Source organism: Gavialis gangeticus, unplaced genomic scaffold (assembly GCF_001723915.1).
Source record: "Gavialis gangeticus isolate Ggan-Ray unplaced genomic scaffold, GavGan_comp1, whole genome shotgun sequence".
Classification (NCBI taxonomy): domain Eukaryota; kingdom Metazoa; phylum Chordata; order Crocodylia; family Gavialidae; genus Gavialis; species Gavialis gangeticus.
Genome location: NW_017728995.1, coordinates 46,400,344 through 46,427,682, shown reverse-complemented (window position 1 = coordinate 46,427,682; position 27,339 = coordinate 46,400,344). Strand labels below are relative to the sequence as shown.

Below are 27,339 nucleotides of genomic sequence, written 5' to 3'. Positions count from 1 at the left end.
CAAAGAATACATTAATTATTAATATTGCTACACTATAACTCAACTCATTGTGCTTATCACAATAAGGGGTTCTTAATATTCTTGTTTTCTTTAAAATACAAGGGCATTTATTATCATTTCTTGTTTAATACAAAGGGTGATCCAGGTCCACAAGGATTACAAGGGCCATTTGGACCACAGGGCCCTCAGGGAATTCCAGTGAGTATAAAATGAGACTCTTTATTACTGTTTAATCCTGGGTTTTTCCCATAATCCCAATGAAGTTTCAGTATGGAGGAAAATGGACACTTCATGCCTCTGACAGTTTAAGAAAATTTCAGCCTAAGAAGTAGTGTGTGTAGAATTCAGAGAGTTTGTGCAGATGACTAAGGTTTTTTATTTCTTTTAATCTTTATAATTAATAATTTCTAGAATTTCAAAGTAGTCCTTTTTGTGTAGGCATAATTTTGCATAGTAAAATAATTGCATATATGATGTTATGCTATATTAACTTCCATTTACATCTATTAACTTAGACATCTATATGTTTGCACTTGCATATCAGCTAGTTAGAAGTTCTGCTGATATTTGCTCCCGCAATTAATTACAGGTGCGAAGATCAAAAATCAATAAATATGATGCAAGGCAGAAAATCCAGAATCTAAAAGCCTATTGAAGTCAATGGAAAAAAATCCTATTTTCAGCTGGCTTAGAATAAGACCTTAAATTGGTAATAAGGATTTTGGAATTGTAAACTTTAGGTTTTATTCCTCTAGGGTATTCGCGGGAGAGTGGGACCTCCAGGACCTAAGGTAGTTTCTAATTTGTAATATAATAAACTCTATTAAATTGTATATAATGCCATACATTCATTATTTGTTGATGCTTTTTAAATGAATAAGTAACATTTTTAAATATTTTGCAGGGTCTCATGGGGGCTAAAGTCATAGGCACTAAAGGACAAAAGGTAGTTACCTAACATTCCCAAAACATTAAATAGTTTTGCTTCTCATATCTTCTTACTTCTATGTCCTAAGATAGAATGTTCTTGAAAAGTAAGTACTGTGGTGCAAAATATTTTGCAGTAAATATGTAAAAGGAAAATCTTTACAGACTGCTTTAACTGGAGGATGGGGATGAGGATATGTCAGGGAGAAACTGTTTTTACATAGCAGCTTATAATTTAAACATCCTGAGGGAGAAAAACGATAGCATCAAGCAAACTGTCCAAGAGGAAGCTTTACTTTGTGAAACCAGCAGTTAATATTTACCGACACAAAACATCAGTGTGGTTTACATTACAGGAGCACACAGTGCAGCATAGTCCAATAGTATTTGGAAATGCTAATCCTCAGATAGTCAAGGACATAAATAATTCATATATTAGTAGCACCTGCCATAGACTTCTCTCAGATGCTCTCAACCCACAGCTTTTCAACAGCAATCCACATGATGCTATCTAAAATTATAGTGTTTTCCAAGAAAGTATTCAAGATTATGCTACAAAAATGGAATATTTTTGCCTTGTAGTCTTATATCTATTACTATGAATAAAGCTGATTAACTCAAACGATCTGGATTCCTCCATACTACTCCAGCTAGATTGTTATCCTGAACATCTATGCAAGGGCGCTTGACTGGCTAAAAATAGTTTAAAATGACTGATGAGTTTTTATAAGTTCTGATGAAAATTTTAGATTTAGCATTTTTCATGCACTCAAAGGCTCTTAATGAGCATACTTTGAGGTCAAGGAAATATGAGAGGTTATGGTTTTATTTAGCAGTCTTATTAAAACTATCTACCTATATTATATTGGCTGCAGTTTTGAAAATAAACTTGTAATGTTTACCTTGTAACTACCAAGTTGAAGTTAAGTGGCAAAAGTGCTACAGCTACTCTAGAAAACATTCTTTAATACATGATTAAAGGTAATACATTATAACTGTTTTAAACAAACTATTGCAAATACTACAGTATTTACTCAAGTCCAAGATAAAGTGTTTTCCCCATTCAACATGGCAGGAAACCCCTCATCTTGGATTTGAGAACAAGGAGAGATGGCAGGTGGCTGCAGGGCTGCCCAGCTGCTGCCCGCCTCCCCCATACACCACCCAGCCACATGTTGCCTCTACTCTCCACATCTGTCCTCTGCTGCCACTGCCCCCCTCTGCCTGTCTCCCTACACTGCCTCTGTCCCCACCTTGGCACATCCCCAGCAGCCCAGATGCTTTCCCCCCATACACCACCTGCCACATGTTGCCTCTGCTCTCCACATCTGTCCTCTGCTGCCACTGCCCCCACATTGTCTCTGCCTCTGTCCCCACATTGCCACTCTCCCCACAATGCCTCTGCCCTCCCACACCATTCCCCACCCCCTGCTCTTTCCCACCACTTAATGTTATTTGTCGCTCCAGCTCTGATCTTTCTCCAGCTGGGACATAGGTAGGGTGACCAAAAGGGAATCCGGGACATTGCCCACTCCCCCACCCCTGCCAAGTCAGTGGCGCTGCTACGGGCAGTGGCAAAGGCTGACAGACAGGAGTGTGGGTGCAGTCCAGTGGGGAGGCAGAGCTGCCTGGCTCACACTACTGTTCTATCTCCCCGCTGGACTGCGCCCCATGCACCTATGATTCTGGGATGCTCAATTTAATTTTTAACTGGCCTTTGAAATCCAGGACTGTCTTTGGCAAACCAGGATTCATGGTCACCCTAGGCATAGAGCACATTGTGGCTTGGGCTTCCGACCAGCCAAGCACAAGTGGTTGTGGTGGCAGCAGCTGCTGCCCAGGCTCCAGCTCAGGGACCAACCCTGGGACCGGGGTCAGGGCTGGGTTCAGGCCTAGAGCAGTCACCACCACAACCGCTGCTGAATGGCCAGGTAGGGGCCAGAGCTGGAGCTACAACTGAGGATAAGTGGCAGCAGGGGTGGCAAGAGGCAGGGGAAAAGTACAAGGGGGAACAGGTTGCAGAAGGGAAATGGAGAGGAGGGCAGAAGCCATGGGAAACAGGCATGGAGGAAGCAGGTAGTGGGAGGGCAAGTGGGGTCAGCACAGGTGGCAGGGGGCCAGGTGCAATGGGGAAAAGGGCAGGGATCAGGCTACTTGACTTTCCTGATGCTTGCCTACCCTGCCACTGCTTTTCCTACTGCAGCAAGAAGTTGAGGGGGAAGGGGACACAAATTTAAATAGTTCTGTGGTATAAAAAAAAGTTCTTTGGTATTATAAATATGTGGGAAAATTTCTTAGAAAAAAATTATGAAAAGTCTTAAATTTCTATAGCCAAGTCCAAATTCGAGAGAAGAAATAACAAGAGAAAACTACATTTTAACTACATCCTCAGAAAATTGATTGTCATTTCACAAGTTCAGATTACAGGGGCTGTATTGGATTGCCAGTAATTAATAAATTATGTTTCTGTCATCTTTCTTCTTGCAGGGGGACACTGGTTTAACAGGGCCCCCTGGGCCACCAGGAACAGTTATTGTGACATTAAGTCAACCAAATAATATGACGGTAATTATGTGAACTTGATATGTGTTTGAAAAATATTACTGGAATGTGTCTTTAATACACACACTCACTGCATACTGTGAATGTGCATAGCATATGCCAGCTAACCAGACCCTGAGGCCAGGCCTCTTTCAGAAATGGGATCAACAGGATTTTAGCAGGTGGGGTTAAGCTTTGGGGTATTCCTTGGAGAACTGTTTTGTTTTATTTTATTATCGCTTTATGTGTTTGTCTTTATGACTTTTTAATGTAAGCTGCCCTGTAACAGGAGACCTTCTTGGGGCCGACTTCCCAGTGGCCCGTCCACTGGTTTCTGGGCTAGCTGCCCGCCTTCTCACCTGCCATGCCTTGTTGTTACTTAATTAGATAAAGATGTAATTAAGTGGAAGGCTGACCATTTCCTGCCCTGATGCCAGGGGGCGCTATCTGTGGCTCTGTTCCTCCCCTACACCACAGCCCAAGCCTCGCAGATGGCATCTATAGTTCTCATCATCACCGGCCCCCACACTGGGCCCCAGAATCCTATTATCGAACCCCACCTGGATTCCTCTTCTCAGGCAGTCCCTTCTGCCTTCATACCAGGCAACATAGCTCCCTGAACTGCTTCCCCTTCGGGTGTGATCCCCCCACTGGGACCTTCGTCTCATTAGCCCTGACCCACCTCCAGGCCAGTCAGAACCCCAGATGCGCAGCTCTTGGGCATTCCTCACAGTGGGCCCCCGGCCCTTCGACCCTTCCAGTCCTGGCCCCAGCATTGACCAGTCAGGGGAAGTTCAGACAGGCCTGAGTCTATGGCCTTACTCTTTCTGCATGGGGTCCACCTTCACGACCCTCCAACATAGGGGTAACCCAGCTGGTTGTGGGGGCTTGGGGTAAAGGCGTCCCGACCCACTTTTCACTGGGGTGGTAACTGGCCTGGCACTTCCTGGGGGCTCCCGCACCACTGAGAGCCCCACCAGGCCACAGACGCCTGGCAGAATGCAGTTTTAGGTCATACCCAGGACCAGGAGCCTCCTTACCATCCCCTATAGCTCCTCCCTTACCTCCAGATGATACCAGCAGCCCTCTGGCATCATCACAGCAGAACTGCCCTGTTTATATGGGCAGCCCCTGATTCAAAATGGCTGCCCTAATCAGGTACCTGGCAGCTGCCAGCTCCAGGCCCTTAAAGTGGCAGGTACAAACAGTGCCCTGCCACATGCCCTGAATCTTATTGGGCAGGACAGCAAGGAAAAAAAACAAAGCAAATAAAACTAACATAAAATTGGCTAAAATGAAGTAGAAATAAGCCAACACATTGTGCTTTGTCTTGGTCCATATTTACTTTGCTCCCATACACACTTGCTTTGCTTTGGTTTCTAAGACAGGTTTTCAGTATTTATATTACTGATGTTTTTAATTTTAGACAATTGTCCTTTAGTGCCTGGCTCCTTCTGCTTCACAATTTCACATGCCATATACAAGGATGTAGCATTCCTTAGAAAGTCTGCCTACTTCTATTTGCATCCTTACATTCTATGCATACCCTCAGCTTAACAAGTGAAATTCCACTCAGCTTTCTTGCACATGCAAATGCAGAACAAATTCAACAAATAAATCAGTGGGAATTGACTTTTTTATTCAATAGGTACCTAGCTGCATCTTTACACACCTAAATAAATTTGAAAATCCTCCCCTTAGTTCTTTGTTTCTATATGTATAAAACTGAAAACATATTACTTTGTTTGCTTGTTCTTTATTTGTCTTGTTTTTTAGATAGTAAATGCTTCTTATCATATGTCTGTGTGGTAGTTTGGGCCTCTAAAATAATGTTAATGTGTATAATGCCCATGCAATAATAAGTGTATTAAAATCTTGTTTTGAAAGCAGAGGTTATATACCGCACTTTTAATGTGATCAGTACAAGATTTAAATTCAGGGACCTTCACATACAATATCCTCCCAGCAGCCCCTGCTAATTTAAACTGAGGGAAGTACCTTCCCTACCCTGTTTTGTCAGTATTGCTGGAGGAGGAGAGGTGTTTTCTCAAGTAAATAGCCCCTTTAAAGCTTTATATGTTAAAACCAGTATTCTGAATTTTATCCAGATACTTTCTGGCAGAACTCAGAGTGCAAAAAGCAGGCAGTAGATTCTGGACTGGTTTATTTTACAGAATGGTCTCATATAGAAAGTGGTGAAGCAGTTTAACCTCAAATAGACAGAGACATGGATTGCTCTTGTTAATTATTTGGATATCTGGGGTAGGGACAGACATTACACATAAACTGGTTGTAAGTGATCAGAAACTAATTTAAACCTGTAACAGAACAGATGTTGAGTGCACATAAATCAGTTTGAAAGTGGCTGAAACGTTACCTCCGTTTGAGGTAAACCTGGTTGAATGCAGTATCAGACTTAACTGATTTGGCTCAAACCAGTTTATGCAATATCTGTCCCAAACCCCTTGCTGGTTTAAGATAAACCAAACACCCCTAGCATCCTGGCATGCTCTCTGGGCTGGGCAGGTCACTCTGTTCCATGGCAGGGCTGGCCCCTCCCCTCTTCTCCCTGGCTGAAACTCAGCAGAGACTTGCAGGCACAGCAGTGTCTGCTTGGCTTTCCCCTGCCCTACCCCAACCTTTCTGCTCGCTGTTCAAGCAGGAAATCCCCCCCCATCTCCCACAGAAGGCACCCCAACTCCACAGACCTTAGGCATGTGGTATGCTAGCTAATCCAGATGTATATGCCTCCAATTTCACTGGGGCAGGCAGACAAAACAGTGACTGCTTAGGGCTGTTTGGAGCTAATCAACAGGTCAGCTAGTAAGCTGTTTAAGAAGAGTTTGAAGAAATGAAAAGAGGCGCTTGTTTTGTAGGGGTGTGCAAAGCGGCCAGTATTCGATTCGGATTCAGCCCGATTAGGGGGACAGTGATTTGATTAGCTGTTTTGGATCACTGTCGATTCGGCCAAATCTGAATCTGAAGATTCGATTCCAATTTGGAGAATCAGCGATTTGGACATAGAAACAGCTTTATATGTTTTTTCTACATACCTCAAGGTACCGTGCATGGCTCATGAATGCTGAGATGGTGGGGCAGATGGAGTATCCCATGGGAGTGTGGGGGGGGCACCCTCACACACTCAGTGGCAGACCCCCATGCATGCCCCCCAGCTCAGAGATGAGTCATGGGGGAAACCCAGGTGCCCCCCCACACCCAGGAAGCACCAGTCGCCAAGCCAGAGGGTGGGGAGGGTTCCCCTGCACCCTCCACAGTGGAAGTACTGGTCCATTTCCAGATCTGCTGCTGAGCATACAGGGGACCTTCCCATGCTCCCGTGGGATGCTTCATCCACCCCACCATTTCAGTGTTCACAAGCCATGCCTGGTACCTCAAACAAAACATATAAAATTGTGTCTATGGTTGAATCATCGAATCTCTCTGAATTGATTATGAGAGATTAATGGGTCTCCTGATTCAATTTGTATTTGGAAATTCAGCTGCCAAATTGGACCGAATCTCCTTCAAATCAAATCAGCGACTGAAGCTTCGCACAGCCCTATTTTTTTGCTAATTGAATGATAAACATGGTTATCAGCCCCCTGCTGTCTTGCTTGCCTGTCAGTTTTCTGCAGACAGTATAAAGAAGCAGGGAGGGAGATTGAAAAGCTCCGTATCATCAACAGATGCATGCACTGTACACCCCCTCCCTCTTGCTTCAGAGTGCTAGCAGGGGGCTGGGAGTTGGCAACATTTCCCCCCCCACCCCGCTTGAGCAGAGAGTAGGGAAAAGCTTGGGACCATATAGACAGACCTCCCTAATCAGAACGTCCTGCTGGGGCCTGGCCATGCCTGCCCATCATCTTAGCACTGTACAAGGGAAGGAAGGGCTGTTCTAGCACCCCCCAGCTTTGAGCCTGAGCCACTGCAGGCATGTGCTTGCATTTCTAGGATGTCCATGCAGTTACAAATTAATTCAGCTGAGCCAAGTTAGACTAACCTGCAAAGGTTGAATCAATTCAGGTTCAGGCTTTTTGAAAGTCTATCCCTAGCCCCAGAAGCATCTCTGGCTCTAACCAATAGCTACAGTGTATATTTAGTGGCCAGACCTACAAATACTGAGCATTTCATATTCTACTGCAAGTAGTCACTATCTCTGGAAATAAGGGTAGAGTCTGTCTCTAATTCACAAATGACAGACTGACTCTCTCGATCATAGGTACTAATTCATAAATGCATTAGCCCTGGCTGCTACCAGTACCTTTGTCTTATCCAAATTAAGCTTTTAATTTTTGTCATACAGTCTTTTTTGTAACTTTGGGGTTTCTTACCTATAAAATACCTGTAGTTTTTTTGGGAGGAACTTAAAAATCTAGAACACTAAATAAATATCTAATTTTGTTGTAACAGGACTTAAAAGGAGAGAAAGGAGAGAAAGGATCAAGGGGACTGCCAGGACAAGTCGGGTCACCAGTAAGTGACTAAAAATTGTGTGATTGTTGGGCTCAGATTCCAGGGTCATTCAAATTAACCTCATCAGAGGCCTCAGAATTCAAAACTTCCATAAAGCATCATATGGAAAAACAGTACTTCGGAATACTAGATTTACACTACTTAGTCTAACTATTCATCAGCATTTATCATCAGATCTAATTATGCTTCATCATGATCATTGTAAAATGTAATAAATAATATGAATTTCAAAATCTTTGTGGGTGTTGGGGGGTCTTATTACAGGGTTTCCCTGGAGATTCTCAGAGTGAACAAGGTGATTTGGGAGAACCTGGCCCACAGGTATATGTGCAAAATTAAACTTCAAACTACCATTCTTTTCTGGAAAGTATTTATGTGCTGTTGTTGGATGTCCCACTTTGCATTTAGGCAGCTTCAGTAGGAAATTTGCCACAAGTGAAACAATATTAAGCCAAGCCGACTTAAGTTTCTTTTTGACAAAAAAACTTGTTTTGGTCAGTAAGGGAATGTGAAAATTAATACACCTGGACATTAGTAAGGCTTTTGACAGTCCCACATGTTAGTTAAAAAAAGGCTGGACCATTTAGCAGATCATTTGCTTGGGATGCTTTAGACATATCCTGCAAATACCCAAGGGGCTTGGATTAGGTTACTTTAAAGTTTTATCAATTAAGAGAAGAGATTTGATTCTGAATGCACACAGGTAGCAGATCTATCAGGTAAGGTGCCCCTTTGAGGTACAGTTCTTACTGTAACAGGAGTTCTTGCAGATGCCTGAATCCAGCATTAAAAATACCACATGTAAAAAATAAAGAGATTACAGCATAATTAATTTTCTCTCTACAAATTTGGAAAATTGTTTCCTAGGAAAAAAAAAGTGTAAATACTATTTTTTATTAGAATGGTCTGACATTTTTAGCCAAAACTCTTTTTACAAAAAAAATGTAGTTCCATGTTGCCAAAATATTTAATAAATTTGTTATTTTTGCTATACTGTTTAGGTTGCAGGAGAAAAAGTGAAAAAGTCCAAATGTTTTGTTATGACATTTTTTAACAAAATGTTCTGATTCCTCAGGTCAAATAATGTTTCATTTTGAAAGTTATTGGAAAACATTAAGTATTTTTTTAAAAATCAAATCAATAATATTATTCAACACTGAGTGAATCTATTGTAACTTTTGCACCTCCAAATTATTTTAAGTCAACTTGAGACTGCTGTGCTTCATTTTTTAGAAATTGGCCTGTCTCTAAATCCAATTTAGGACTGGAGTGTAAGAATTGATTCTTCAATCAGGAATGTCTTACACTGCATTTTATAGTTCTGTATGCATTATAAGATTTGTGTAAATGATTAATTACAAAGTTTCACTTTAAAATTATATAAATCACTGTCATGGTGCCACTAAGATAGTAAGTCCTGACATAAATACAGAATTTTGTCATTTTTTTCCCCTGACGTAGTATAATTCACTACCTTTTTATAATGGTGCATGTTTTTTGTAGGGTAAACCTGGAAAAGATGGTCACCCAGGTCCTCCTGGCTTTCAGGTACTGAAGAAATCTTAACTGATGGTAATTCTACAAATGTGACAAGATCGTATATCTGTGTTAGGAGTTTTCTGTTTTCAAGTTGCATTGAGAATCTATTTGTGAATATACTTTGAAATTGGCTGTGTTTTTTTTATATTGGGACAGATCACACCTCAAGAGGCCTGTTCACATAGGGAATGCTCCCCATTCATGTTGCCTTACTTCCATGCAAGTAAGGATCCCATCTGCTTCGGCATGGTCCCACACAGGCTTTGGTGATGCAACTCTGTACAGACCACCATTGTGCTTGGAATTGAGGCAGGTGTTGGGAGGAGTCCCTAGATGGAAGAGTTTCACATTATGTCCCACCCAGTACTATGTCCCATCCTATCCAGCAGTCTGAAAACAAAACATACCATGCTGTCTTAAATGCTTTAATATCCATCTGAAAAATTGAGGGTAACCATGTTCAGAGATGCCCATTATGAAGCTACTTCATATATGCAACACTGCCAAGAAACTAGAGCACTGCTTGTGTCCTTGGCCAGCGAGGAGGCAAGGATCTTCCTTACAGGTGTTCCTGTCCTCCTGCAGACAGATGCCCAGTGACCTATCAGGTTTAAAAGCAGGGCCTGAAGTTTTGAAAACTGCTGCCCCAAAGGAATGAAAGCAGAAGCTTTCTATAAGGGAATTCTCAGAGAGATTTTCTTCTCTGAGCCTCTCCTGCTCATTTTTTTTCCATCAGCATGAAAGGTCAAGACTTGCATTTGGATGATATGAATGAAATTTTTAAAAGACTAGCCTTAATGATAGCTTTTTTCTCTCACCTGCAGGGAGAGAAGGGTGAGCAGGGTGAACTAGGAATTCCTGGGGGAAGAGGCCCTAAGGTAATTGCCTAATAGCCTTGTTTTTTGAAAAAAAATTTCTTGGATTGCTTGTTTGTTGCATTGTTCCTAATTGGTGATAGCAAAATCCTCAACACACTTTGAACATTTTTTAACTTATTGTTTGTAATGTATTTAACTAACAGCCAAGTTTTTTCTCTAATGCAGGGGATGAAAGGAAACATTGGCCCACCAGGACTTTGTGGTCCAGTAAGTGTTAATAATTCTCAGATTAACATCATGTAATTATTTTCTATTAAATATAGGAGTGAGCGAACTATATAAGTTACTGTAATGAATATCCCTTGGTGCCAGAATTGAGGAGTTGATTTGTTAAAGTACTAACATTAGGCTTGTGCAGATACAGAGGCTGCTGACAGATGTGGAAAAAACTACAAAAAAGGGCTTTACCAGAAGAAGCAGCATTTTCATTCGACCTGGCTCCATAGCATCTGTATAGATTGGGTGCTTCAGCGGGGCTTTATGGTGCTTTTATCTCCAGCTGATTCGATTAGCTATTAGATAAAAGCGCCAAAAAGGCCCCACTAAAATACCTGTTCTATACAGATATTGGGTGAGCCATGTTCAGCTAACAGGACACCTCTTCTGGGCATGTGCTGGGCTTGACATCGGGGTGCACTGAGTTAAAATAAAGTGTCGTAGGTTAATTTTCAAAATAATACTTCATTTATTAATAAAACCTTGCCATAAGGTTCTGGATGGAAACAAACTTCTGCCCATTTACACATGTAATTTTTACTGATTTTTGTAGAGGTCCTATGCAATAGTTTCAGGGCAGTCTCAGAAGGAAGTTACAAGAAGTAACCTTTTAAAACACTGAATGATTTTTTTCATTTAGGACTTGCAACAAAAACATGCTTCTGTTAAACTGAATAGGATAACTACCATTAAAAGGGCCAATAGAAATTTTAAGTTTTTTTGAATTCCAACTTCTATCATGTGGGGTGATATCTTTTATTGGACCAACGATGTAGTTGGGATAAATTTACACTATTTACACAATTACTTTTGAATGCTAGACATTCTTTGTCAGGTCTCCCTTTATTTGTGACCCATTATAAATATGACTTGTAGAGCAGTGGTGATGACTGCTAGCACCTGGCCTCTGCACATAAAAGAAATCATAGAATCATAGAAAATGAGGATTGGAAGGGACCTCAGGAGGTCATCTAGTCCAACCCCCTGCTCAAAGCAGGACCACGCTCAACTAGATCATCCCAGCCAAAGCTTTGTCTAGCTGGGTCTTAAAAACCTCCAACCATGGAGAGTCCACAACCTTTCAGGGTAACCTGTTCCAGTGTTTTACTACCCTCCTAGTGAGAAAGTTCTTCCTAATATCTAACCTAAACTTCCCTTACTGCAACTTGAGACCATTGCTCCTTTTTCTGTCATATGCCACCACTGAGAACGGTGTAGCTCCATCCTCTTTCGAACTCCCCTTCAGGTAGTTGACGGCTACTATTAAATCGCCTCTCAGTCTTCTCTTCTCTGGACTAAATAAGCCCAGTTCCCTCAGCCTCTCCTCAAAAGTCATGTGCCCCAGCTTCCTCACCATTTTCGTTGCCTTCCACTGGATTATCTCCAATTTGTCCACATCCTTTCTGTGACGGGGTGGGAGGAGGGCAAAACTAGACACAATACTCCAGATGTAGCCTCACCAGTGCTGAATAGAGGGGAATAATCACTTCCTTTGATCTGCTAGCAACACACGTACCAATGCAGCCGTTAGCCTTCTTGGCAACGAGCACACTGTTGGTTCATATTCAGCTTATTCTCCACTGTAACCCCCAGGTCCTTTTCTGCAGAGCAGCTGCCCAGCCAGTCAGCCCCCAGCCTGTACCGGTACGTGGGATTGTTCCATCCTAAGTGCAGGACTTCGCACTTGTCTTTGTTGAACCTCATAAGATTACTTTTGGTCCAGTCCTCCAATTTGTCTAGGCCTCTCTGAATCTTAGCCCTACCCTCCAGCATATCTACTACTCCCCACAGCTTGGTGTCATATGCAGACTTGCTGAGTGTGCACTCAATGCCATCTTCCAGGTTGTTGATGAAGATATTGAACAAAAACGGCCCCAGGACTGACCCCTGTGGTGCTCCACTTGATACCAGCTGCCAACTAGACATGGAGCCATTGACTACTATCCTCTGAGCCTGATGCTCTAGCCAGTTTTCTATTCACCTTCCAGTGCATTCATCCAGCCCATACTTCCTTAGCTTGCCTGGGAGAATGTTGTAGGAGACTGTATCAAAAGCCTTGCTAAAATCATGGTACACCATATCCAGCAGTTTCCCCACATCCACAGAGCCAGTCATCTCATTGTAGAAGGCAATGAAGTTGGTCAGGGCATGATTTGCCCCTGGTAGAACCATGATGACTGTTCCTAATCACCTTCTTCTCCTCCAAGTGCTTAGAAATGGATTCCTTGAGGATCTTCTCCATGCTTTTTCAGGAATTGAGGTGAGGCTGACTGGTCTGTAGTTCTCTGGATTCTCCTTTTTCCCTTTCTTAAACATGGACACTATATTTGCCCTTTTCCAATTAGGACATTTCCCAATCACCATGAGTTTTCAAAGATGATGGCCAGCCACTCTCCAATCACATCAGCCAACTCTCTCAGCACCCTTGGATGCATCCCATCCAGCATCATGAACTTGTATATGTCCAGCTGATAAATGCAAATAAATACAACCAAATGGTTTAAGGTGGCTGTTATTCAACCTGATTTATTCACCTGGAAAATAATCTACAAAAGAAGTTACATTCTGCTCATGCATGTGTTTTAAATACATTTGTTAGCATTGTAGTATTAATATTTGTGGGAACCTCCATGCTTATGGTAATATACTTGCTTAATTTTCATGGTCATGTCTCCTGTTCACAAGTATAGTGCCATATTAATGCAAGTAATGCTGAAATTCACAAAACTATCTATTTTCATGTGGCCACAGCCCATTACACATACAGATTGTTGTTCATGAACAGCTGGAGATGAAGTTATTCGTCTGAAATTGATAATGAACAAACACAAGATCTCATAATGCCCTGATCACAAAAGAAATGTCCTAGTCCCAATAGATTCCCTAAGCAACAGACAGTCTCAGTCTTGCCTATGAAGGCTGAAATTTTATGTAGCATCAGTCAGGATCTCCAGTCCCTATCTTTTCCAAGTGAGCTGAAACATCCTGACAACTGTAGCAATCTTACTCTCTCTGTGTTACTGGAGACTTGACAATTAACGGAAGATATCAGGTAGCTATGAAGGCAGATGACTTGTGTCAGGTTCTTGCTATGAAGGCTGTGCTGTTGTTTCACTGTTAATTTTCTCTCTCTTTCTCTTGCTTTCTCTGTTTTAAGACAGAGTATTATGATCTACAGCCTGGTGAAAAAGGAGATGAAGGACCCCGCGGTCTCCCAGGATCTAAAGGACAACCTGGTGCACCAGGTGAGAACACTCTGAAAACAGAATCCCTTCATCATGAGTTATCTGTGCAAAAGGCTTGATTCTGCACAACACAGGGAGGATCTGCTGTGTGTGTATGAAAACCTGAGCCTGCCTTGGTGGGAATGCAGCTGCATTGCCACCAAATTATTGCCAACAAACACTAAGACATGTGAGAGAGGAGAGAATATACCAATTGCCTCTCTTCCATGCTGAGTATCTCAATAAGACTGAGACTAGTGCCTACCCCAGTGGTTTTCTACCTTTTTTATTTGTGGGCCCCTAAAAAATTTCAAATGGAGGTGTGGACCCCTTTAAATTGTAAATGTGGGTATTCACATACTTCTGATTGCTCATAATCCTCTTTTGTGGACCACTTAGGCATAGTCTGTGACCCCCCAGGGGTCTGTGGACCACATGTTGAAAACTATTGGCCTAACCTCAGTTTGATACCCTTCGCACACCTTTGGATTTCAGTATCCAATGCAAGCAATAACAAGATCAAAACTGTAACTAGTCCACTGAAAGGGCAATTATTTTATACTAAATTTTGTTTTATTTTTCTCATTTCCTCATCCCATGTTATTGCCTGTCTTTCAAACTTGACGAAAGACATCAGCCTGTCTCCTAGAGTAAATTTTAATTAGTAATGCTATAAAAGGAAAACACACTGCTAAAAAGGAAAGTGCCAAAAGATGTGCTAGGTTTGATATTCAGGATGTATCACAATGTAATGAAAGATTTATGTGCTAAGATGGATCTTCTACAATATATTGCAGGTTGTCTCGTATTTATGCTCATCAGCCCTTAACTTTACTCTCTAAAGCTCAAACATGCAACCATTTATGTATATGATGGGTGCTGTTGAATTCAGAAGTGGTTATCTGTCTGTAGAAAATCCCTAATGTTCATATTTGGAGATATTTGGGGTTGGGAACTAAAAGTTTGATCCTATGAGCCTGCCCACCAAATTCAGTGGTAATTGAGGGCATTTAGTATCTTTCAGGAGTGTTCATTCCTTGGCCAAGTGTAAGAGTCTGATCCTGTAACTGTGGTGCATATACTGATGTCACTGGATTTCAATGGAAACAGTATGCAATAGTAGCAGGATTGGGCAAATGGCAATCTTCCTTATTTAGGCAAAATAAGCTTAACATACAGAGGCCCAAGCCATATGTAGTACTTGACATTACATCAAAATTGCCGTTCACCTACATTAAACAGTCAGCTATGTACTTCAAAACACTCCCATGGGTACTTGAACAGTGAAAGTGAAATATTTCATTCAGACTTTGGACATATTGCTTTTGTAGGGCCAAGAGGTCACCCAGGTGGGACAGGCAGACCAGGTATGTATTGCATAATAATATCCTAATATATTCATCTGGCTTATTTTACTTTTGTGAAATTAAGTGTGGTAAAAACTTCAGTAAATATTTCTGATGAGTGAAAATAATGTGTCTCAAGGACAAAAAATTATGTGCATTTAAAAGATAGAAGCAGAAGTTCTAATGTGTTACATTTTTGGTGGTTAAAGAACATATTTTTATTTATTTTTTTTTATTTGCTCTAATATAGTAATCTGGGATCCTCAGCATTTTTAAAAACACTTTTTCTTTTGTTAGGTATATCAAGTCCTGGCCCAAGGGGTCCTTATGGATTTCCAGGGCCTAAAGGAAAGAAGGGAGAGCAAGGACAACCAGGCATCAACGTTGTAGGACCTCCAGGACTTTCTGGGTTACCAGGAACACCTGGCTCTGTAGGACCGCCAGGTCCTCCAGGACAACCAGGTACAATCTAAAAACTGTGATATTCTTTTTTTTATACAGTAGGGCAGATCCTGATCTTAGTTACATTGGTAAAAATCCAGAGAAAAGTCAATATTTCTGGAGTTAGCTGGTATAGCTGAGATTGCAACCTGACTTAAAAGCACATCTTCTAGAGTGTCTTTAGAAGATCTTGTTGAATGAGATTTCCAAAGAGCAATAGCTTGAATTGGCTGCTGAGGTAAGGGTGCTGTGCTCATTTCACCAACAGGTGAAGTAATGTTTGAAAGAGGCCCACCAGGAATCCCTGGAAACCCAGGCTATGTGGGACCACCAGGACTTCCAGGACCTCGTGGGATGAAAGGTCAGTTATCCTGTACAATATCCTGTACAGTTTGTTTGTACAATATAATGTTCCTAAGATTAAAATTTGGTTGATTCAATTGGGAGCAACAAGATGAAAAACACTGTACTAAAAACTTCTGTCAAACTGTCACAAACCCATCTGCTTGGCACCCATGGAGCCCTGAGTTTCGCTCTGCTGTCCCTCTACTTGACCAAAGGAACAGACCACAGTTTGCCCTTTGTCCTTATCCCCCATAAGCCTCAGCTGCACTGCCTTTATACTAGACCTCAGAGCTGCAGTAGGGGAATCTCTGTCAGCTCCAAGTAGTTCCCCTTGGGTTGTGAAAGAATTTTAGGTCCCCTTACCACAGGCAATCGGTAAGAAGAGAAAACAACAAAAGGATTTATTATACAGGAGAAAAGAATTATTCAAGCAAAACTGACCATAAGTTTGAAGACAAAACAAAGCAGGCAAATTTCTTACTTTTTCATCTGGCTACCACCTAACCTATGGGAGTCCTGCCAGTATTTGCAGCGATCAGCCTTCCTGCTGATCCTGCCAGACCTTCCTACTGGAGACTTGGACTCTCCCCAAGCCTATGATAATACAAAGACCATGACTGTCTACCAGATAACCCCTAAATACCTCCAAGCCAGTCCCTGCCCCCAGCCCCCAACATCAGCATTGTCCTGATTGTTCATCAGTCTCAGAATTCCCTAGAAATTTCTTTCCTGTCACAGGCAACTAGAATTTGGCTAGGTAATGGCCCATTACTCTGAGATGCCTTCACTATTGAAGGGTTGAATCTCCTATTCAAGGCAGACAAAACATTGGGTGCCTATCCCCTTCTGCCTGTGTTTGGCAGTGACAATTGTTTTTGCCCTAATAAAGCAATAGCAAGAGGTATTTAGCAGTTTCACCTACTCCCTTTCCTTTACGTATACACCCCGCAGTTCCTTTGACTAGACCAAGGGTCAGCATTGTTTTTGGGCAGAGTGCCAAAAACACCTGCAACCTCGACTTGTAAGATGTTGGCATGCCAGGTGCAGACAGCAAGGGTGGCCACAAGGGCAAGGGACAGACATTCAAAAATCCTGATCCTGAATTGATTCAGTCTCTGCAGGTTAATCTAACCTGCAGAGAGTGAGCTGGTTTGCAAGTGGATAGATGTTCAGTACATGCCTGCAGTGGCTCATGCCAGAAGCCCGCGGGTGCTAGAGCAGCCCTCCCTTCCACAGGGAAGCTGAGCTGAGGAGTGGGGGGATGGCCAGGCCCCTGCAACCCTGCCCCAGTGGCTTCCTGACAGCCAGGATTCCCAGCACACAGGGCTGCCCAGCCCCAGAGAGGAACTCTTCCCCCTCCTTCCTCTCCCCCACTGCTGCGGGGTTGGGAGGGGGGCCCTGTTCGGTGCTGGGGGGCTCTTCTCGCTTCTCCTCCCCCCCTGCAGTGAGGCTGCCTGGCCCCAGAGGGGGACTCTTCCCCCTGCTTCTCCCTCATCACTGTGGAGCGGGGAGTGGGGGCTCTATGGGATGCTGCCCAGCTCCAGAGGGGGACTCTTTCTCCCACTCCTTCCTTTCCAGGGCAGGGGGAGGCTCTATTCCATGCTAGAGGAACTCATCCCCCCCCTCCCTCCAGTGTGGGGCTTCCCCACTGCAAGGGCTGGAGCTGCAGGCTCAGGCTCAGGGAGCAGAGTGCAGGGATAAGGCAGACTCAGCTCCCTCCCCTGTGCTCGGCAAAAGCACCCTGAGCCCCCGGCCTGCTGCCAGGCAGGGGGGCTACATGCCATGGGGAGAGTGTGTCATGGTCCCTACACCCCCTACCCTCCCTCTCACTGCATTCACCCACACCCTGCCCAGCTGAGCTCTTCACTCCCATTGCCCCTCTGTGGGGGGAGAGGAAGTGGAAGAGTTACCCCCAGCATGGAACAGAGCCTCCCCCTGCCTACCCACTCCCACTCTGGAGCCAGGCAGCATCACATTGAGCCCCCCCGACAGCCCTGCAGCAGTGGGAGGGAAGGGGAGAAGGAGGAAGAGTCCCCATCCAGTGCCTCACAGAATCTCCCTCCCCACCCTGTGGGACCACCAACCCAGCATGGCGCTGTTAAGGTGAAGGGGGCAGGGAGAAGAGCTAATTCCTCCCTCTGTCCCTTCCCTGCAGCTAGGTGTCTGCCAGCTCCAGGGGCCACCGCTGCAACCCCCTCCCCTCTGCTGCCCAGCTGTGGTGGGGAAAGATGGGAAGGAGGGAAGAATTAACTCTCTTCCTGCCCACTTCTTCTTAACGGGGCCATGCCAGCTGGTGTCTCAGGTAGGGCCGGTCTGTTTCACCTAGAGGGCAGAAGGGTGAGGTCATCCCTGTGGCTGGAGCAGAGAGCCCTGCCCAGCCCACAGAGCACGCTGAGATGCTGTGAGAGTCTGGTTTATCTTAAACCAGCAAGGGGTCTGGGACAGCCATTGCATAAACCAGTTAAGCCAAATCACTTAAGTCTGATACTACATTCAACCAGGTTTATCTCACCCGTTTTGGCCGTTTTGAAACTGGTTGATGTGCACTGAATGTCTGTTCTGTTACAGGTTTAAATCAGTTTCTGATCACTTAAGCTGGTTTATGTGTAATGTCTGTCCCTAGCCAAGTGGCCGAATCCTTGTTGTGGCAGTACAGCCCCAGCCCCTTCCTTGATGCGGACATGCCAAGCACAATGCCTTCATGTGTCATGTTTTTGCTGGGGGTTGCCTAACCCTGGATTAGACCATGTTTAAAATCATACAGCTATATACAGGGTGCATCTACATGTGACTTTTACTGTGGAGCTGACTAATTAGCTCCACAGTAAATATCTCAGCATCTAAACGTGTGCCCCTTTTAGGGCACAGGAAATTTATAAATTCTGCAGCAGAGTCAAGTACTGTCCTGCTATGGAGCTTTTTTGTGCACAGCAGCATACATGTTAGATGCTGACCCAGCTGGCTGGAGCATGAGGGTGCTTCAGTGCTGAGGCTACCTACTGGATAGCCCTGCACTGAGGCACCCTCATGCCCCAGCCAGCTCCTTCACAATGCACTGAACCTGGTCAGAGCAGTCCTCAGCTGGCAGGCTGAACCCTGAGCCCCCTGCAAGCCAGGGCTGCTCTGACCCGGCTCAGTGTGCTGCAGTCTAGGCACACATGTAAACGGTGTGCCTAAGAGCTTCCTGGGAGCAATAAACTCTGAAGCAATAAGCTCTGGAGTTTATTGCTGAGCATTAATGGCACGTGTAAACGCACCCACAGACTGCATAACATAATCCATACAGAGATAAAAGCAGCATAAACACACACAGCATAACATTGGCTTTTCAATAAGACCACACATGCCATATTAGTAAAACATAAGAAAACCTGCATAACAACCCATGAACACCCCAAAATTTGGTTCATGACACAGATAACAAATAACAAGTTGCTCCATATTCAGGAGTGTTGGTATAAGTCATGGAAAACACAGATGGAGCTGAACAACTTGAGTTAGTTTGTACTGAATTCAGACCTGAGCATGGTCATTCTGCTGTTTGTCATATAAATTGCTTGGGCCTGATTCTGTTCTATCATATTCTGTTTTCATATAGCTGAAGCTGTGTTGTTATTGCAGACACTGTTCATTTCAGCTGAGTGAAAAAATTTGCTGTTTCTAGTTATACCCTCAAAGCTACTAATCACCAGAGATCTTTATTTTCTCTGATTTTAAAAAAATCCCCAATTTTCAGATTTAAAAAAGTAACCCCAAATCCGTATTTTTCCATGATCGAAGTCAAATGCCACCATATATATATAGCGGTGTTTCATTTTAATTACAGAAAAATGTGGATTTGGGTTTACTTTTTTAAATCCGAAAATTAGGGATTTTTTTAAATCGAAGAAAACCAGGACCCCTGCTAATCAGAAATAGATGATGGGGTCAAATTAAAAGGAATTAGGCAGGGTTAACTGAATCTCATGATGATTGGAGCTTCATGAACCTCTCGTGCATCAACTTGATGGGGTGACAAGATTAATTTGAGTTAGCAGAACTTCTCCATTGGTTTCCCTTTTCTCACTGTTCTACTATGGATGTTTCTCATGCTTTGGGGCTTTGCTGGTTGCCCCCAACCTCTTTTCTGATACATGTGAGGGTGTTTTTAAATCTCCCTATAAGGCATTAGGTGTTGGCTGTAGCCAAGGCTGGGGATTTTGACTGGGGTGTGCCAATGCCTCTGCTAGGACCAAAATCAGAGGTTCCTAGCTAAAGGATCTTGCCCCTTCAATCAGTGTCAGGCTGATCTCCATACTTGGGGTCAGGAAGGAATTTTACCCCATGGTCAGATTGGTATAGACTGTGGGGGGTTTTATCTTTCTCTATAGTGGAAGGTGGGGCCCTCTAACCTGGATCTCTTGAGTTTATATTAACACATTTTTATAGAAGCAGGACATTGGCTGCCATGATGCTCCTGCTTTATTTGTGGCGAGTTAGGGTGTTATGTCCCGAGTTGTGTCAAGGTTGAGGGTAGTCTTATGTAGAGTTTACATTATGGATTGTATTGGGTGGCTTGGATAGGTAAATGATCCTGCCTCAGGCAGAGGGTTGGACTAGAAGACCTCTAGAGGAACCTTCCAGCCCTACTTTTCAATGATTTCACTAATGTGTGACAGCTAGGTATCAGTGAAAGTACCAAATGGTCCCCCACCTTCAAGATATTTGAGACAGATTACAACTCTGCTGGGATTAGAGACTATTCCACCTAAATTAAATCAGAGAAAAGAGAACCATAGACTCACAGATTTTATTCCTTCCCCATTCATAGCAGCTATTTGGTGGACAGGACTAGAAATGAATACCACATTCCAAGACCCTCTACGTATCCCTCCTGATCACACCACAGTGGGCTGCTGGAGTCCTGCACACTTAACAAACTGCTCTTGACATTCTCTGTGGTTATGTGGGCTATTGAAGAACAATTATGGCTAGGAGGTAAAGGCCTTTGTGTCCCTTCTGCTTTGCAGGATTTGCCCTATAGATAGATTAAGTGTATGTTTCTTAATAAAACAGTGAAGAGATCTAAGTTACTGTATCTACTTGCATACCATATGAACCCTTTTCCTAAAAATTATCCCACCAAAATGATGGAGTCTGTCTAACATGGTGCATCTGATTTTTTTTTTTGCCCAGAATAGAAGCACCCCACTTTGATTCCTACTCCACCCAAAGTTTAAAACCAACTGCCCAGTAGCAGCAGTGGCATTTCTATACAGGCAGCTGAAGGAGTCAGTTGACTTAATGGCTCATTGTTTTTCATTCCACAAGTGTTAACAACAATCTCTCCCTTTATAATGGTCTTCATATTCCACTAATCAAGCTAACATTTCTTCCTGCAATTCTGCTGTCTGCTAACTACTCCTGGTCTCTTTTCTCCTGTTTCATAGTCCTGCAGAGAGTTTATACTACTTTTCAAAATTGTAATTCTGCCTATGAAGACCAGTGGCTACAGTTTCAGTTTTTGGCTGAGCAGAAAAAGGAGGGTGATTGAGCTAAATATTAGTTCTGACCCAGCTCAATGCATCCATAACTCTAGAAAAATCTTCACTCTGCCTTCTGAAAAATAAGGCATGTGTCTTATTTGCAGGTATGGGGTATGCAAGAAAATTCAAAGTTTAAACTTGGTGGCCCTGTCTTTTAAATGACGTGCTGTGAGCTCTGACTCCTTTACCTGCCAAAAGGTAAAACCAAGTTTATCAAAAAGGATCTGAAATCATGCTTTGTGGTAGGTTTCCTATACAGAGTAGAAAAGAAGAATCAGTTCCCAGCTTTTTTATACCTGCTTTGCTAGCAGATATGTTAGGCTGTTTTGTTTAGCCATCCATCCTTTAGTAAGCATTGAGCAGGACTGATGCCAAGTACTATCAGAAGGTACTTTACTTGTGTACCAACTAATAGAGATATAACTTCATTTTAGGTGAAGATATATGTGCATGTACTGACTGCACCTATATTCCTGGACCTTCAGGACCTTCTGGTGCCCCAGGACCAGATGGTGCACCAGGAACTAGAGGTAAAATATTTTGGTGCTACAGTGTCATTGGAGAAGGCCAGTGTTTATGGACTGCCTATAGCAATATAAATCTGATAACAATTAATTGATTGTAAAGGGGTACTTTACATATTTAAAATCAACATTTCACATGGTGTAAACTGGGAGGTTGGGTTTGGGGCCAGGTTTGTACATCGCTCAGATTTAATGGTGGAATGTGGAGTCTTCAATCTTAGAAAAACATGCTGAGTCAAGAGGAAAACCTCAGCTGCCTTCATTTCACAAGGGGTGAACTTGCCCTTCCTTGCACCATCTCCAGTGGACCATTAAGAAGAAACCAACCTTCGAAGAGATTGCTGCTATCTCGAAGGACTTTTGGAAATACATGAAAATTAATAGAGCACGAGGGCATATGAAAGTAAATAACGTTTTCAGTAGATCTACTGCTTCTTTAGGAGGAATAATGTTTTGCTAAAAAGTTTTTACTAGAAAGAATGTACTATAATTTGTCTAGGAATTTAATAATGTGGAAGAAGAAATGTTAAAATAAAAAATAAAGGAGAAATGTCTTTATGCACCCATCAGTGAGCCTTTTACCCCCAGTTATTTTCTAAGGCAGTTCACAGATGTATATTTTAGGTGGTAATTCTGTGTTGTATGCTGTGGCTAGAGGTTGTCAAATCTGACTTTCTTACTTTCATTTTTAACAAATTATGATGTTCCTATCACAGGTGGAGAAGGACTACCAGGCCCCAAAGGTTCTCAAGGTTCTCCAGGGACACAGGGGCCTCCAGGTCTTCAAGTAAGGTTCAGATTAAATGCCTCCTCCAGGTGTTTTACTGAATTTTAGTAAGATAAGAATTCAGGAGCACAAAGCTTATACATACCCAATAAGCTACTTAAATAATCTGGTGGTCAGCCAACACTGAACCCTGTTCTGCCCCAGCTATGCCATGACCAGTAACCTCCCTAAATAATTTAAAGCTAAAGGTTTCAAACTACACAGCAGTGGCTGCAGTACATATGTACCTAAGAACAAGAATGTCCTATGTCCTAACCTTGCTTCTGCCACTGATTTTCTCTGTAATATTAATCAATTCTCTGGAACACTCTAGGCTATGCCCTCAAGATGGCATGGCATATCACCAAATCTCAGATAGAGTGCAGGGAGCTCAGCTTTGTCCTATCCCTTTAAAGGATTCCCTTTCATAGTGGAATGACTCCCTTGCCTGGGAGGGAGATCTTTTGAGGGATTTACCTCACAGTTGGTTTAGCTCATGTCTGCAGTTAGTAGCTCCCTGCTGTTATTATGTTGTACAGTGATGATATTAGAAGCATAGTAGTGACAATATTCAGAGCATACTGGGCAATTCCTGAACCACACAAGAATCAGTTCACCAGGATCACTGTGCTTTGACTCCAGAACATCTCCTGCAGTAGGGACCAGTAGTGAATGGCATAGAGCCAGTGGTATCAGTGTTAGCCTTGCAGGGATTCCCACATGGAAGAGGAAATTCCTGCCAGCTGTCTGTCCTGTCACCCTCTTCATGCCATCAAAGCATTGCAAAGGATGAAGCAGGGACAGAATCTGTTTCTTTATCTTCATTTAGTTTATTCATGAGGATATAGTGTGAGTGAGATGAGAATCCGTTTCACAATAAGACGAAATAAAGAAAAAACTGGTTGTTTACTGATTAGTGTAATCACTGAGACGATAATTTATCATTTAATAATAAATTCAATAATATGAACCCCTGAAGAGTTACTTTAAAAGAAAACAGAAATAATTAATGGTTAGCTTTTTAGTGAAGAAGTTTAAAAGCCTACTGGGCATGAATCTAACACAGAAACTCTTAACTGCTTTGTACAGGGGTATCCAGGTCTTCCAGGAGATCAAGGGACTAAAGGACCAAAAGGTGAACCAGGACACATTCATCCAGAAGGGCAGCAAGGCAATCAAGGTAATCCTGGATTGAGAGGATATCCAGGGAAGAAAGGTGCAGATGGATTTCATGGCAGACCTGGTAGAAAAGGCTCAAAAGGTTCTAAAGGCGAAGAGGTATTTATTTATTATATTCAATAACTATATAATTTATGGAAAGCTGAGTACATAAGAATATGTTGCACAAAATAAAGCACACCCTAATACCTGTAACCTACAAATGAATTTTCACTACAACAATGCACAACTGACATCAGAGGGATTACTATATTTCCTCTAGCGTATGCAAGATCAAAACCAAGCCCTGTAGATTTACATTATTGTTACTCCATCACTGTTGCTGCTGTTGTTGTGCAATAAATGCACTGCTGTACTTTTAATTGAAAGAATGGGTGAAAATAGTCTGTGATGAGGATGATCATTATTGTTGTTTAATAATAAAATTAAAGGCCATTGGCCTGATTCTGTTCTTACTTAAGACTGTGCACATCTTGAGTAACTTGACATAGGTGGGTGAAGTCACTCTTGTTAAAATGGTGTGAGATCATAATTAGATCTAATCTTCCATAACTTCTGTCTGATTATTAATAGGCACAGCATAGTTCAAAAGGTGACAGAGGGCCACCAGGACCATCCGGTAGTCCAGGTCCTTCTGGAGATATAGGTCTTCATGGATACCCGGGATATGGACCACCAGGAATTACAGGTCCCAAAGGCATAAGAGGAACACCTGGTTTGCCGGGATTGCCTGGAGGAAATGGTTTGTAATCTCGTACCTTATCACTGTCTTGGAGGGGTAGCAGAGCAGCTCCTGCCATGCTGATTCTGACTGCCGCAGAGACTGCAGCCAAACCCCTGGGGAGTCCAGGGGAGAGAGGGGACAGGGGGAGGAATTAACCCACTCCCTGCCTGGTTGCATGCAATCTGTGGAGGTGCAGCTGGGGCTGGCAAGCCCCAACTAGTCCTTGGGGGTTGCCAGTTGGAGGAGAAGGGATGGAGGGAGGGATTAATTCCCCCTCCCCACCCCTTTGCCTCAGGGGCCGTGGCAGGCCAGTGTCTGGCCATGCCCCGCCCCTGCTCCGGCTAGAGACCAGAGGGGAGGGGCCAGTCCTGCTCTCTGGAGCAGAGAGCAGTGCCCCATCCAGGGCTGTAAAGCATCTGGGATGCTGGGGAACTCTGATTTAACTTAAACCAGGATAGATGTTGCATAAACTGGTTTGACCTAAATCAGTTAAGTCTGATACTACATTCAATCAGGTTTATCTTAAACCAGTTTCAGCCATTTTCAAACTGGTTGATGTGCACTGAACTTATGTTCTGTAACAGGTTTAAACCAGTTTCTGATCACTTAAATCGGTTTATGTGTAATGTCTGTCCCTAACCCTGGGGTTAGGCATTCTACAACAGCAGTCTCAATTGAGACAATGATAAAACTCCCCTCGACTTCACCAGGAGAAAATCTTATTTTGTTTTATTAGGAAGAATGGAGGATTGAGAGTCCAGAAAGTTGTAAACACCTTGATAAAACTGGCATATGCCATAATAAGTGAAATGCAATTTGGAAAAATGCAAAATCAGATTGAAGAGAGAGCAATAGAAAGGCCTCTTATATAGGTCAACAGACTCTGAACTCATGAGATTCTAGGAGAAAAAAGATTTGGTAGAGATCACTTAAATCACCAGGTGTCTCTATGGCAATGCTTTTTTACATCTGACTTATGTTTATGCGGTAGGTTTCCCATGCCATGGATGAGATCATTTGTAAGCACCAATTGGATTGTATTCCCTGGGGATTAGCTACATCTGGGAATTCTTATAGTGTACAGGAGTGCTGCATTTGTTAAGAGTCTCAAGAAGCAATCTAAACGAGCCTCTTTTGAACCTGGCCATCAGTTCATAAAAATGTATTGTTTGGGGGATGTCAATATGCACACCGAGAATTCTTCTTCTTTAACTTGCAATTTCATGGATCCAAGACAAATATGGGATTAGCCCATGTGATTTTAGAATGAAGTCAAATCAGGAAGACACAGGACACTTTAGATCTTTCTTGGAACAGGGCTGGCCAGTTTCTACCACTGTGGCTTTAACTGATTTAAACTATCCTGGCTTTTACTGAGTTTTGACCGCTGGCTTTCTGGCTTTTTCAGAGAATGTTTTGTCAAGGGTTGGCCTACTTAGGAATATGCGGTCCACCTATACATTACAGGTATCACACAATTACCTGGTTAATTGTACAATTACCTTAAGACCAGCTATACATGAAAAGCAGCTATCACACAATAGAAAGTTCCAACCAGCTATAAATTTAGATCTTGAAAATGTGTACTAACTTTATAGCAGGTTGCTGTTGAGCTTTAATTTGCACCTGTAGCAGGGTCTCCCAGCCACAGGGGTGCACCATGCCCAGAGTGAAAACCACGCCCTGGGGATTGTCGCTGCCTGATCCCCAAGTCTTGGGAAGGTGCAGTGGAAACCAAGAGCTCCATCAGTTGCTGGGATCTTCCCAGCTGCTCATGGGCCTCATGGCTGGGAGCACCCTCAGCAAAGGGGGCTCCCAGTAGAGGAAGCCTGCTTCTTGCCAGTACAGAGGGAGCTCAGGATTGGGTTCCCCCTACACGGACAATAAGGCAGGATTGAATCTAATGTGCGATCCCACAGTTGCATCTCCCGCCATGCATATGTGGCATGGCAGGAGGTACAATTGTGTCTATAATGCATTAGATTAAATTGCACCTTTACTTGTACATGTTGAGGAGGTCTGTGTATCATTACTTCTTAAGGCAGTATAAATGATATTTTGAAATATGTATCAGGTTTATATAGGGAATTTTCAAAAATAATTGTTAATGGAGATGAAGTTTTCAATGGATATCAGGCATGATTTTTTTAAAAATATATTTTTCTTGTGTTTAATGAATGGTATATATTTCAGCTAATACACATAGACTAACTACACATTAGTACCATACTCTACACACATTCAAATCAGGGTTCTGAATGTCACAGGGCGGGGACCCAGGAGCAGCCGTGATCTCTCCTGGTGCCCCCTACCATGCCAAGTTGCCTATTAAGCACCTTCTGTTATCTCGCCCACCACGTCTTTGCCGATCTAATATATTATAAGGGAGGCTGCCCTTTTGTCCCCTTGGACATGGTGTGCTTGTTTATCCTGGTCCCTGCTCTGTATAGCTCGATCTCTGTTGCACCCAGCCTTATGGGCTGTGTGTGGCTCCTACCTCCCCTTATACCATGCCCCAAGCCTCTCAGATGTCCCGGACATTGTTGAGTCAGTTATTCATGCTCGCCCTCTCCTGGGGCCTCTCGTCTTGTGCGCCCGCCTTCTCCTGGGGCCTCTTCCTGCACAACACAGCCCCACTGGGGCCTTGCTTGTGCTCACGCCCGCACTGGGGCCGGTCTCGCGCTCAGGACC

General features: G+C 43.1%; 1 protein-coding gene across 1 annotated transcript in view; it reads left to right on the top strand.

Annotated features, from left to right (window-relative positions):
• Window positions 1–27,339, top strand: part of COL4A3 (collagen type IV alpha 3 chain) — a 114,205-nt gene that overhangs the window by 19,437 nt on the left and 67,429 nt on the right. Inside the window, exons 9-25 of the mRNA XM_019503635.1 lie at window positions 136–198; window positions 756–791; window positions 905–946; window positions 3,415–3,492; window positions 7,879–7,941; window positions 8,206–8,262; window positions 9,445–9,489; window positions 10,305–10,358; window positions 10,524–10,565; window positions 13,732–13,819; window positions 15,130–15,165; window positions 15,442–15,606; window positions 15,854–15,946; window positions 21,890–21,985; window positions 22,696–22,766; window positions 23,835–24,023; window positions 24,498–24,666. Of these exons, the coding sequence (XP_019359180.1) occupies window positions 136–198; window positions 756–791; window positions 905–946; window positions 3,415–3,492; window positions 7,879–7,941; window positions 8,206–8,262; window positions 9,445–9,489; window positions 10,305–10,358; window positions 10,524–10,565; window positions 13,732–13,819; window positions 15,130–15,165; window positions 15,442–15,606; window positions 15,854–15,946; window positions 21,890–21,985; window positions 22,696–22,766; window positions 23,835–24,023; window positions 24,498–24,666 (1,387 nt within the window). The remainder of the gene's footprint in view (window positions 1–135; window positions 199–755; window positions 792–904; window positions 947–3,414; window positions 3,493–7,878; window positions 7,942–8,205; window positions 8,263–9,444; window positions 9,490–10,304; window positions 10,359–10,523; window positions 10,566–13,731; window positions 13,820–15,129; window positions 15,166–15,441; window positions 15,607–15,853; window positions 15,947–21,889; window positions 21,986–22,695; window positions 22,767–23,834; window positions 24,024–24,497; window positions 24,667–27,339) is intronic.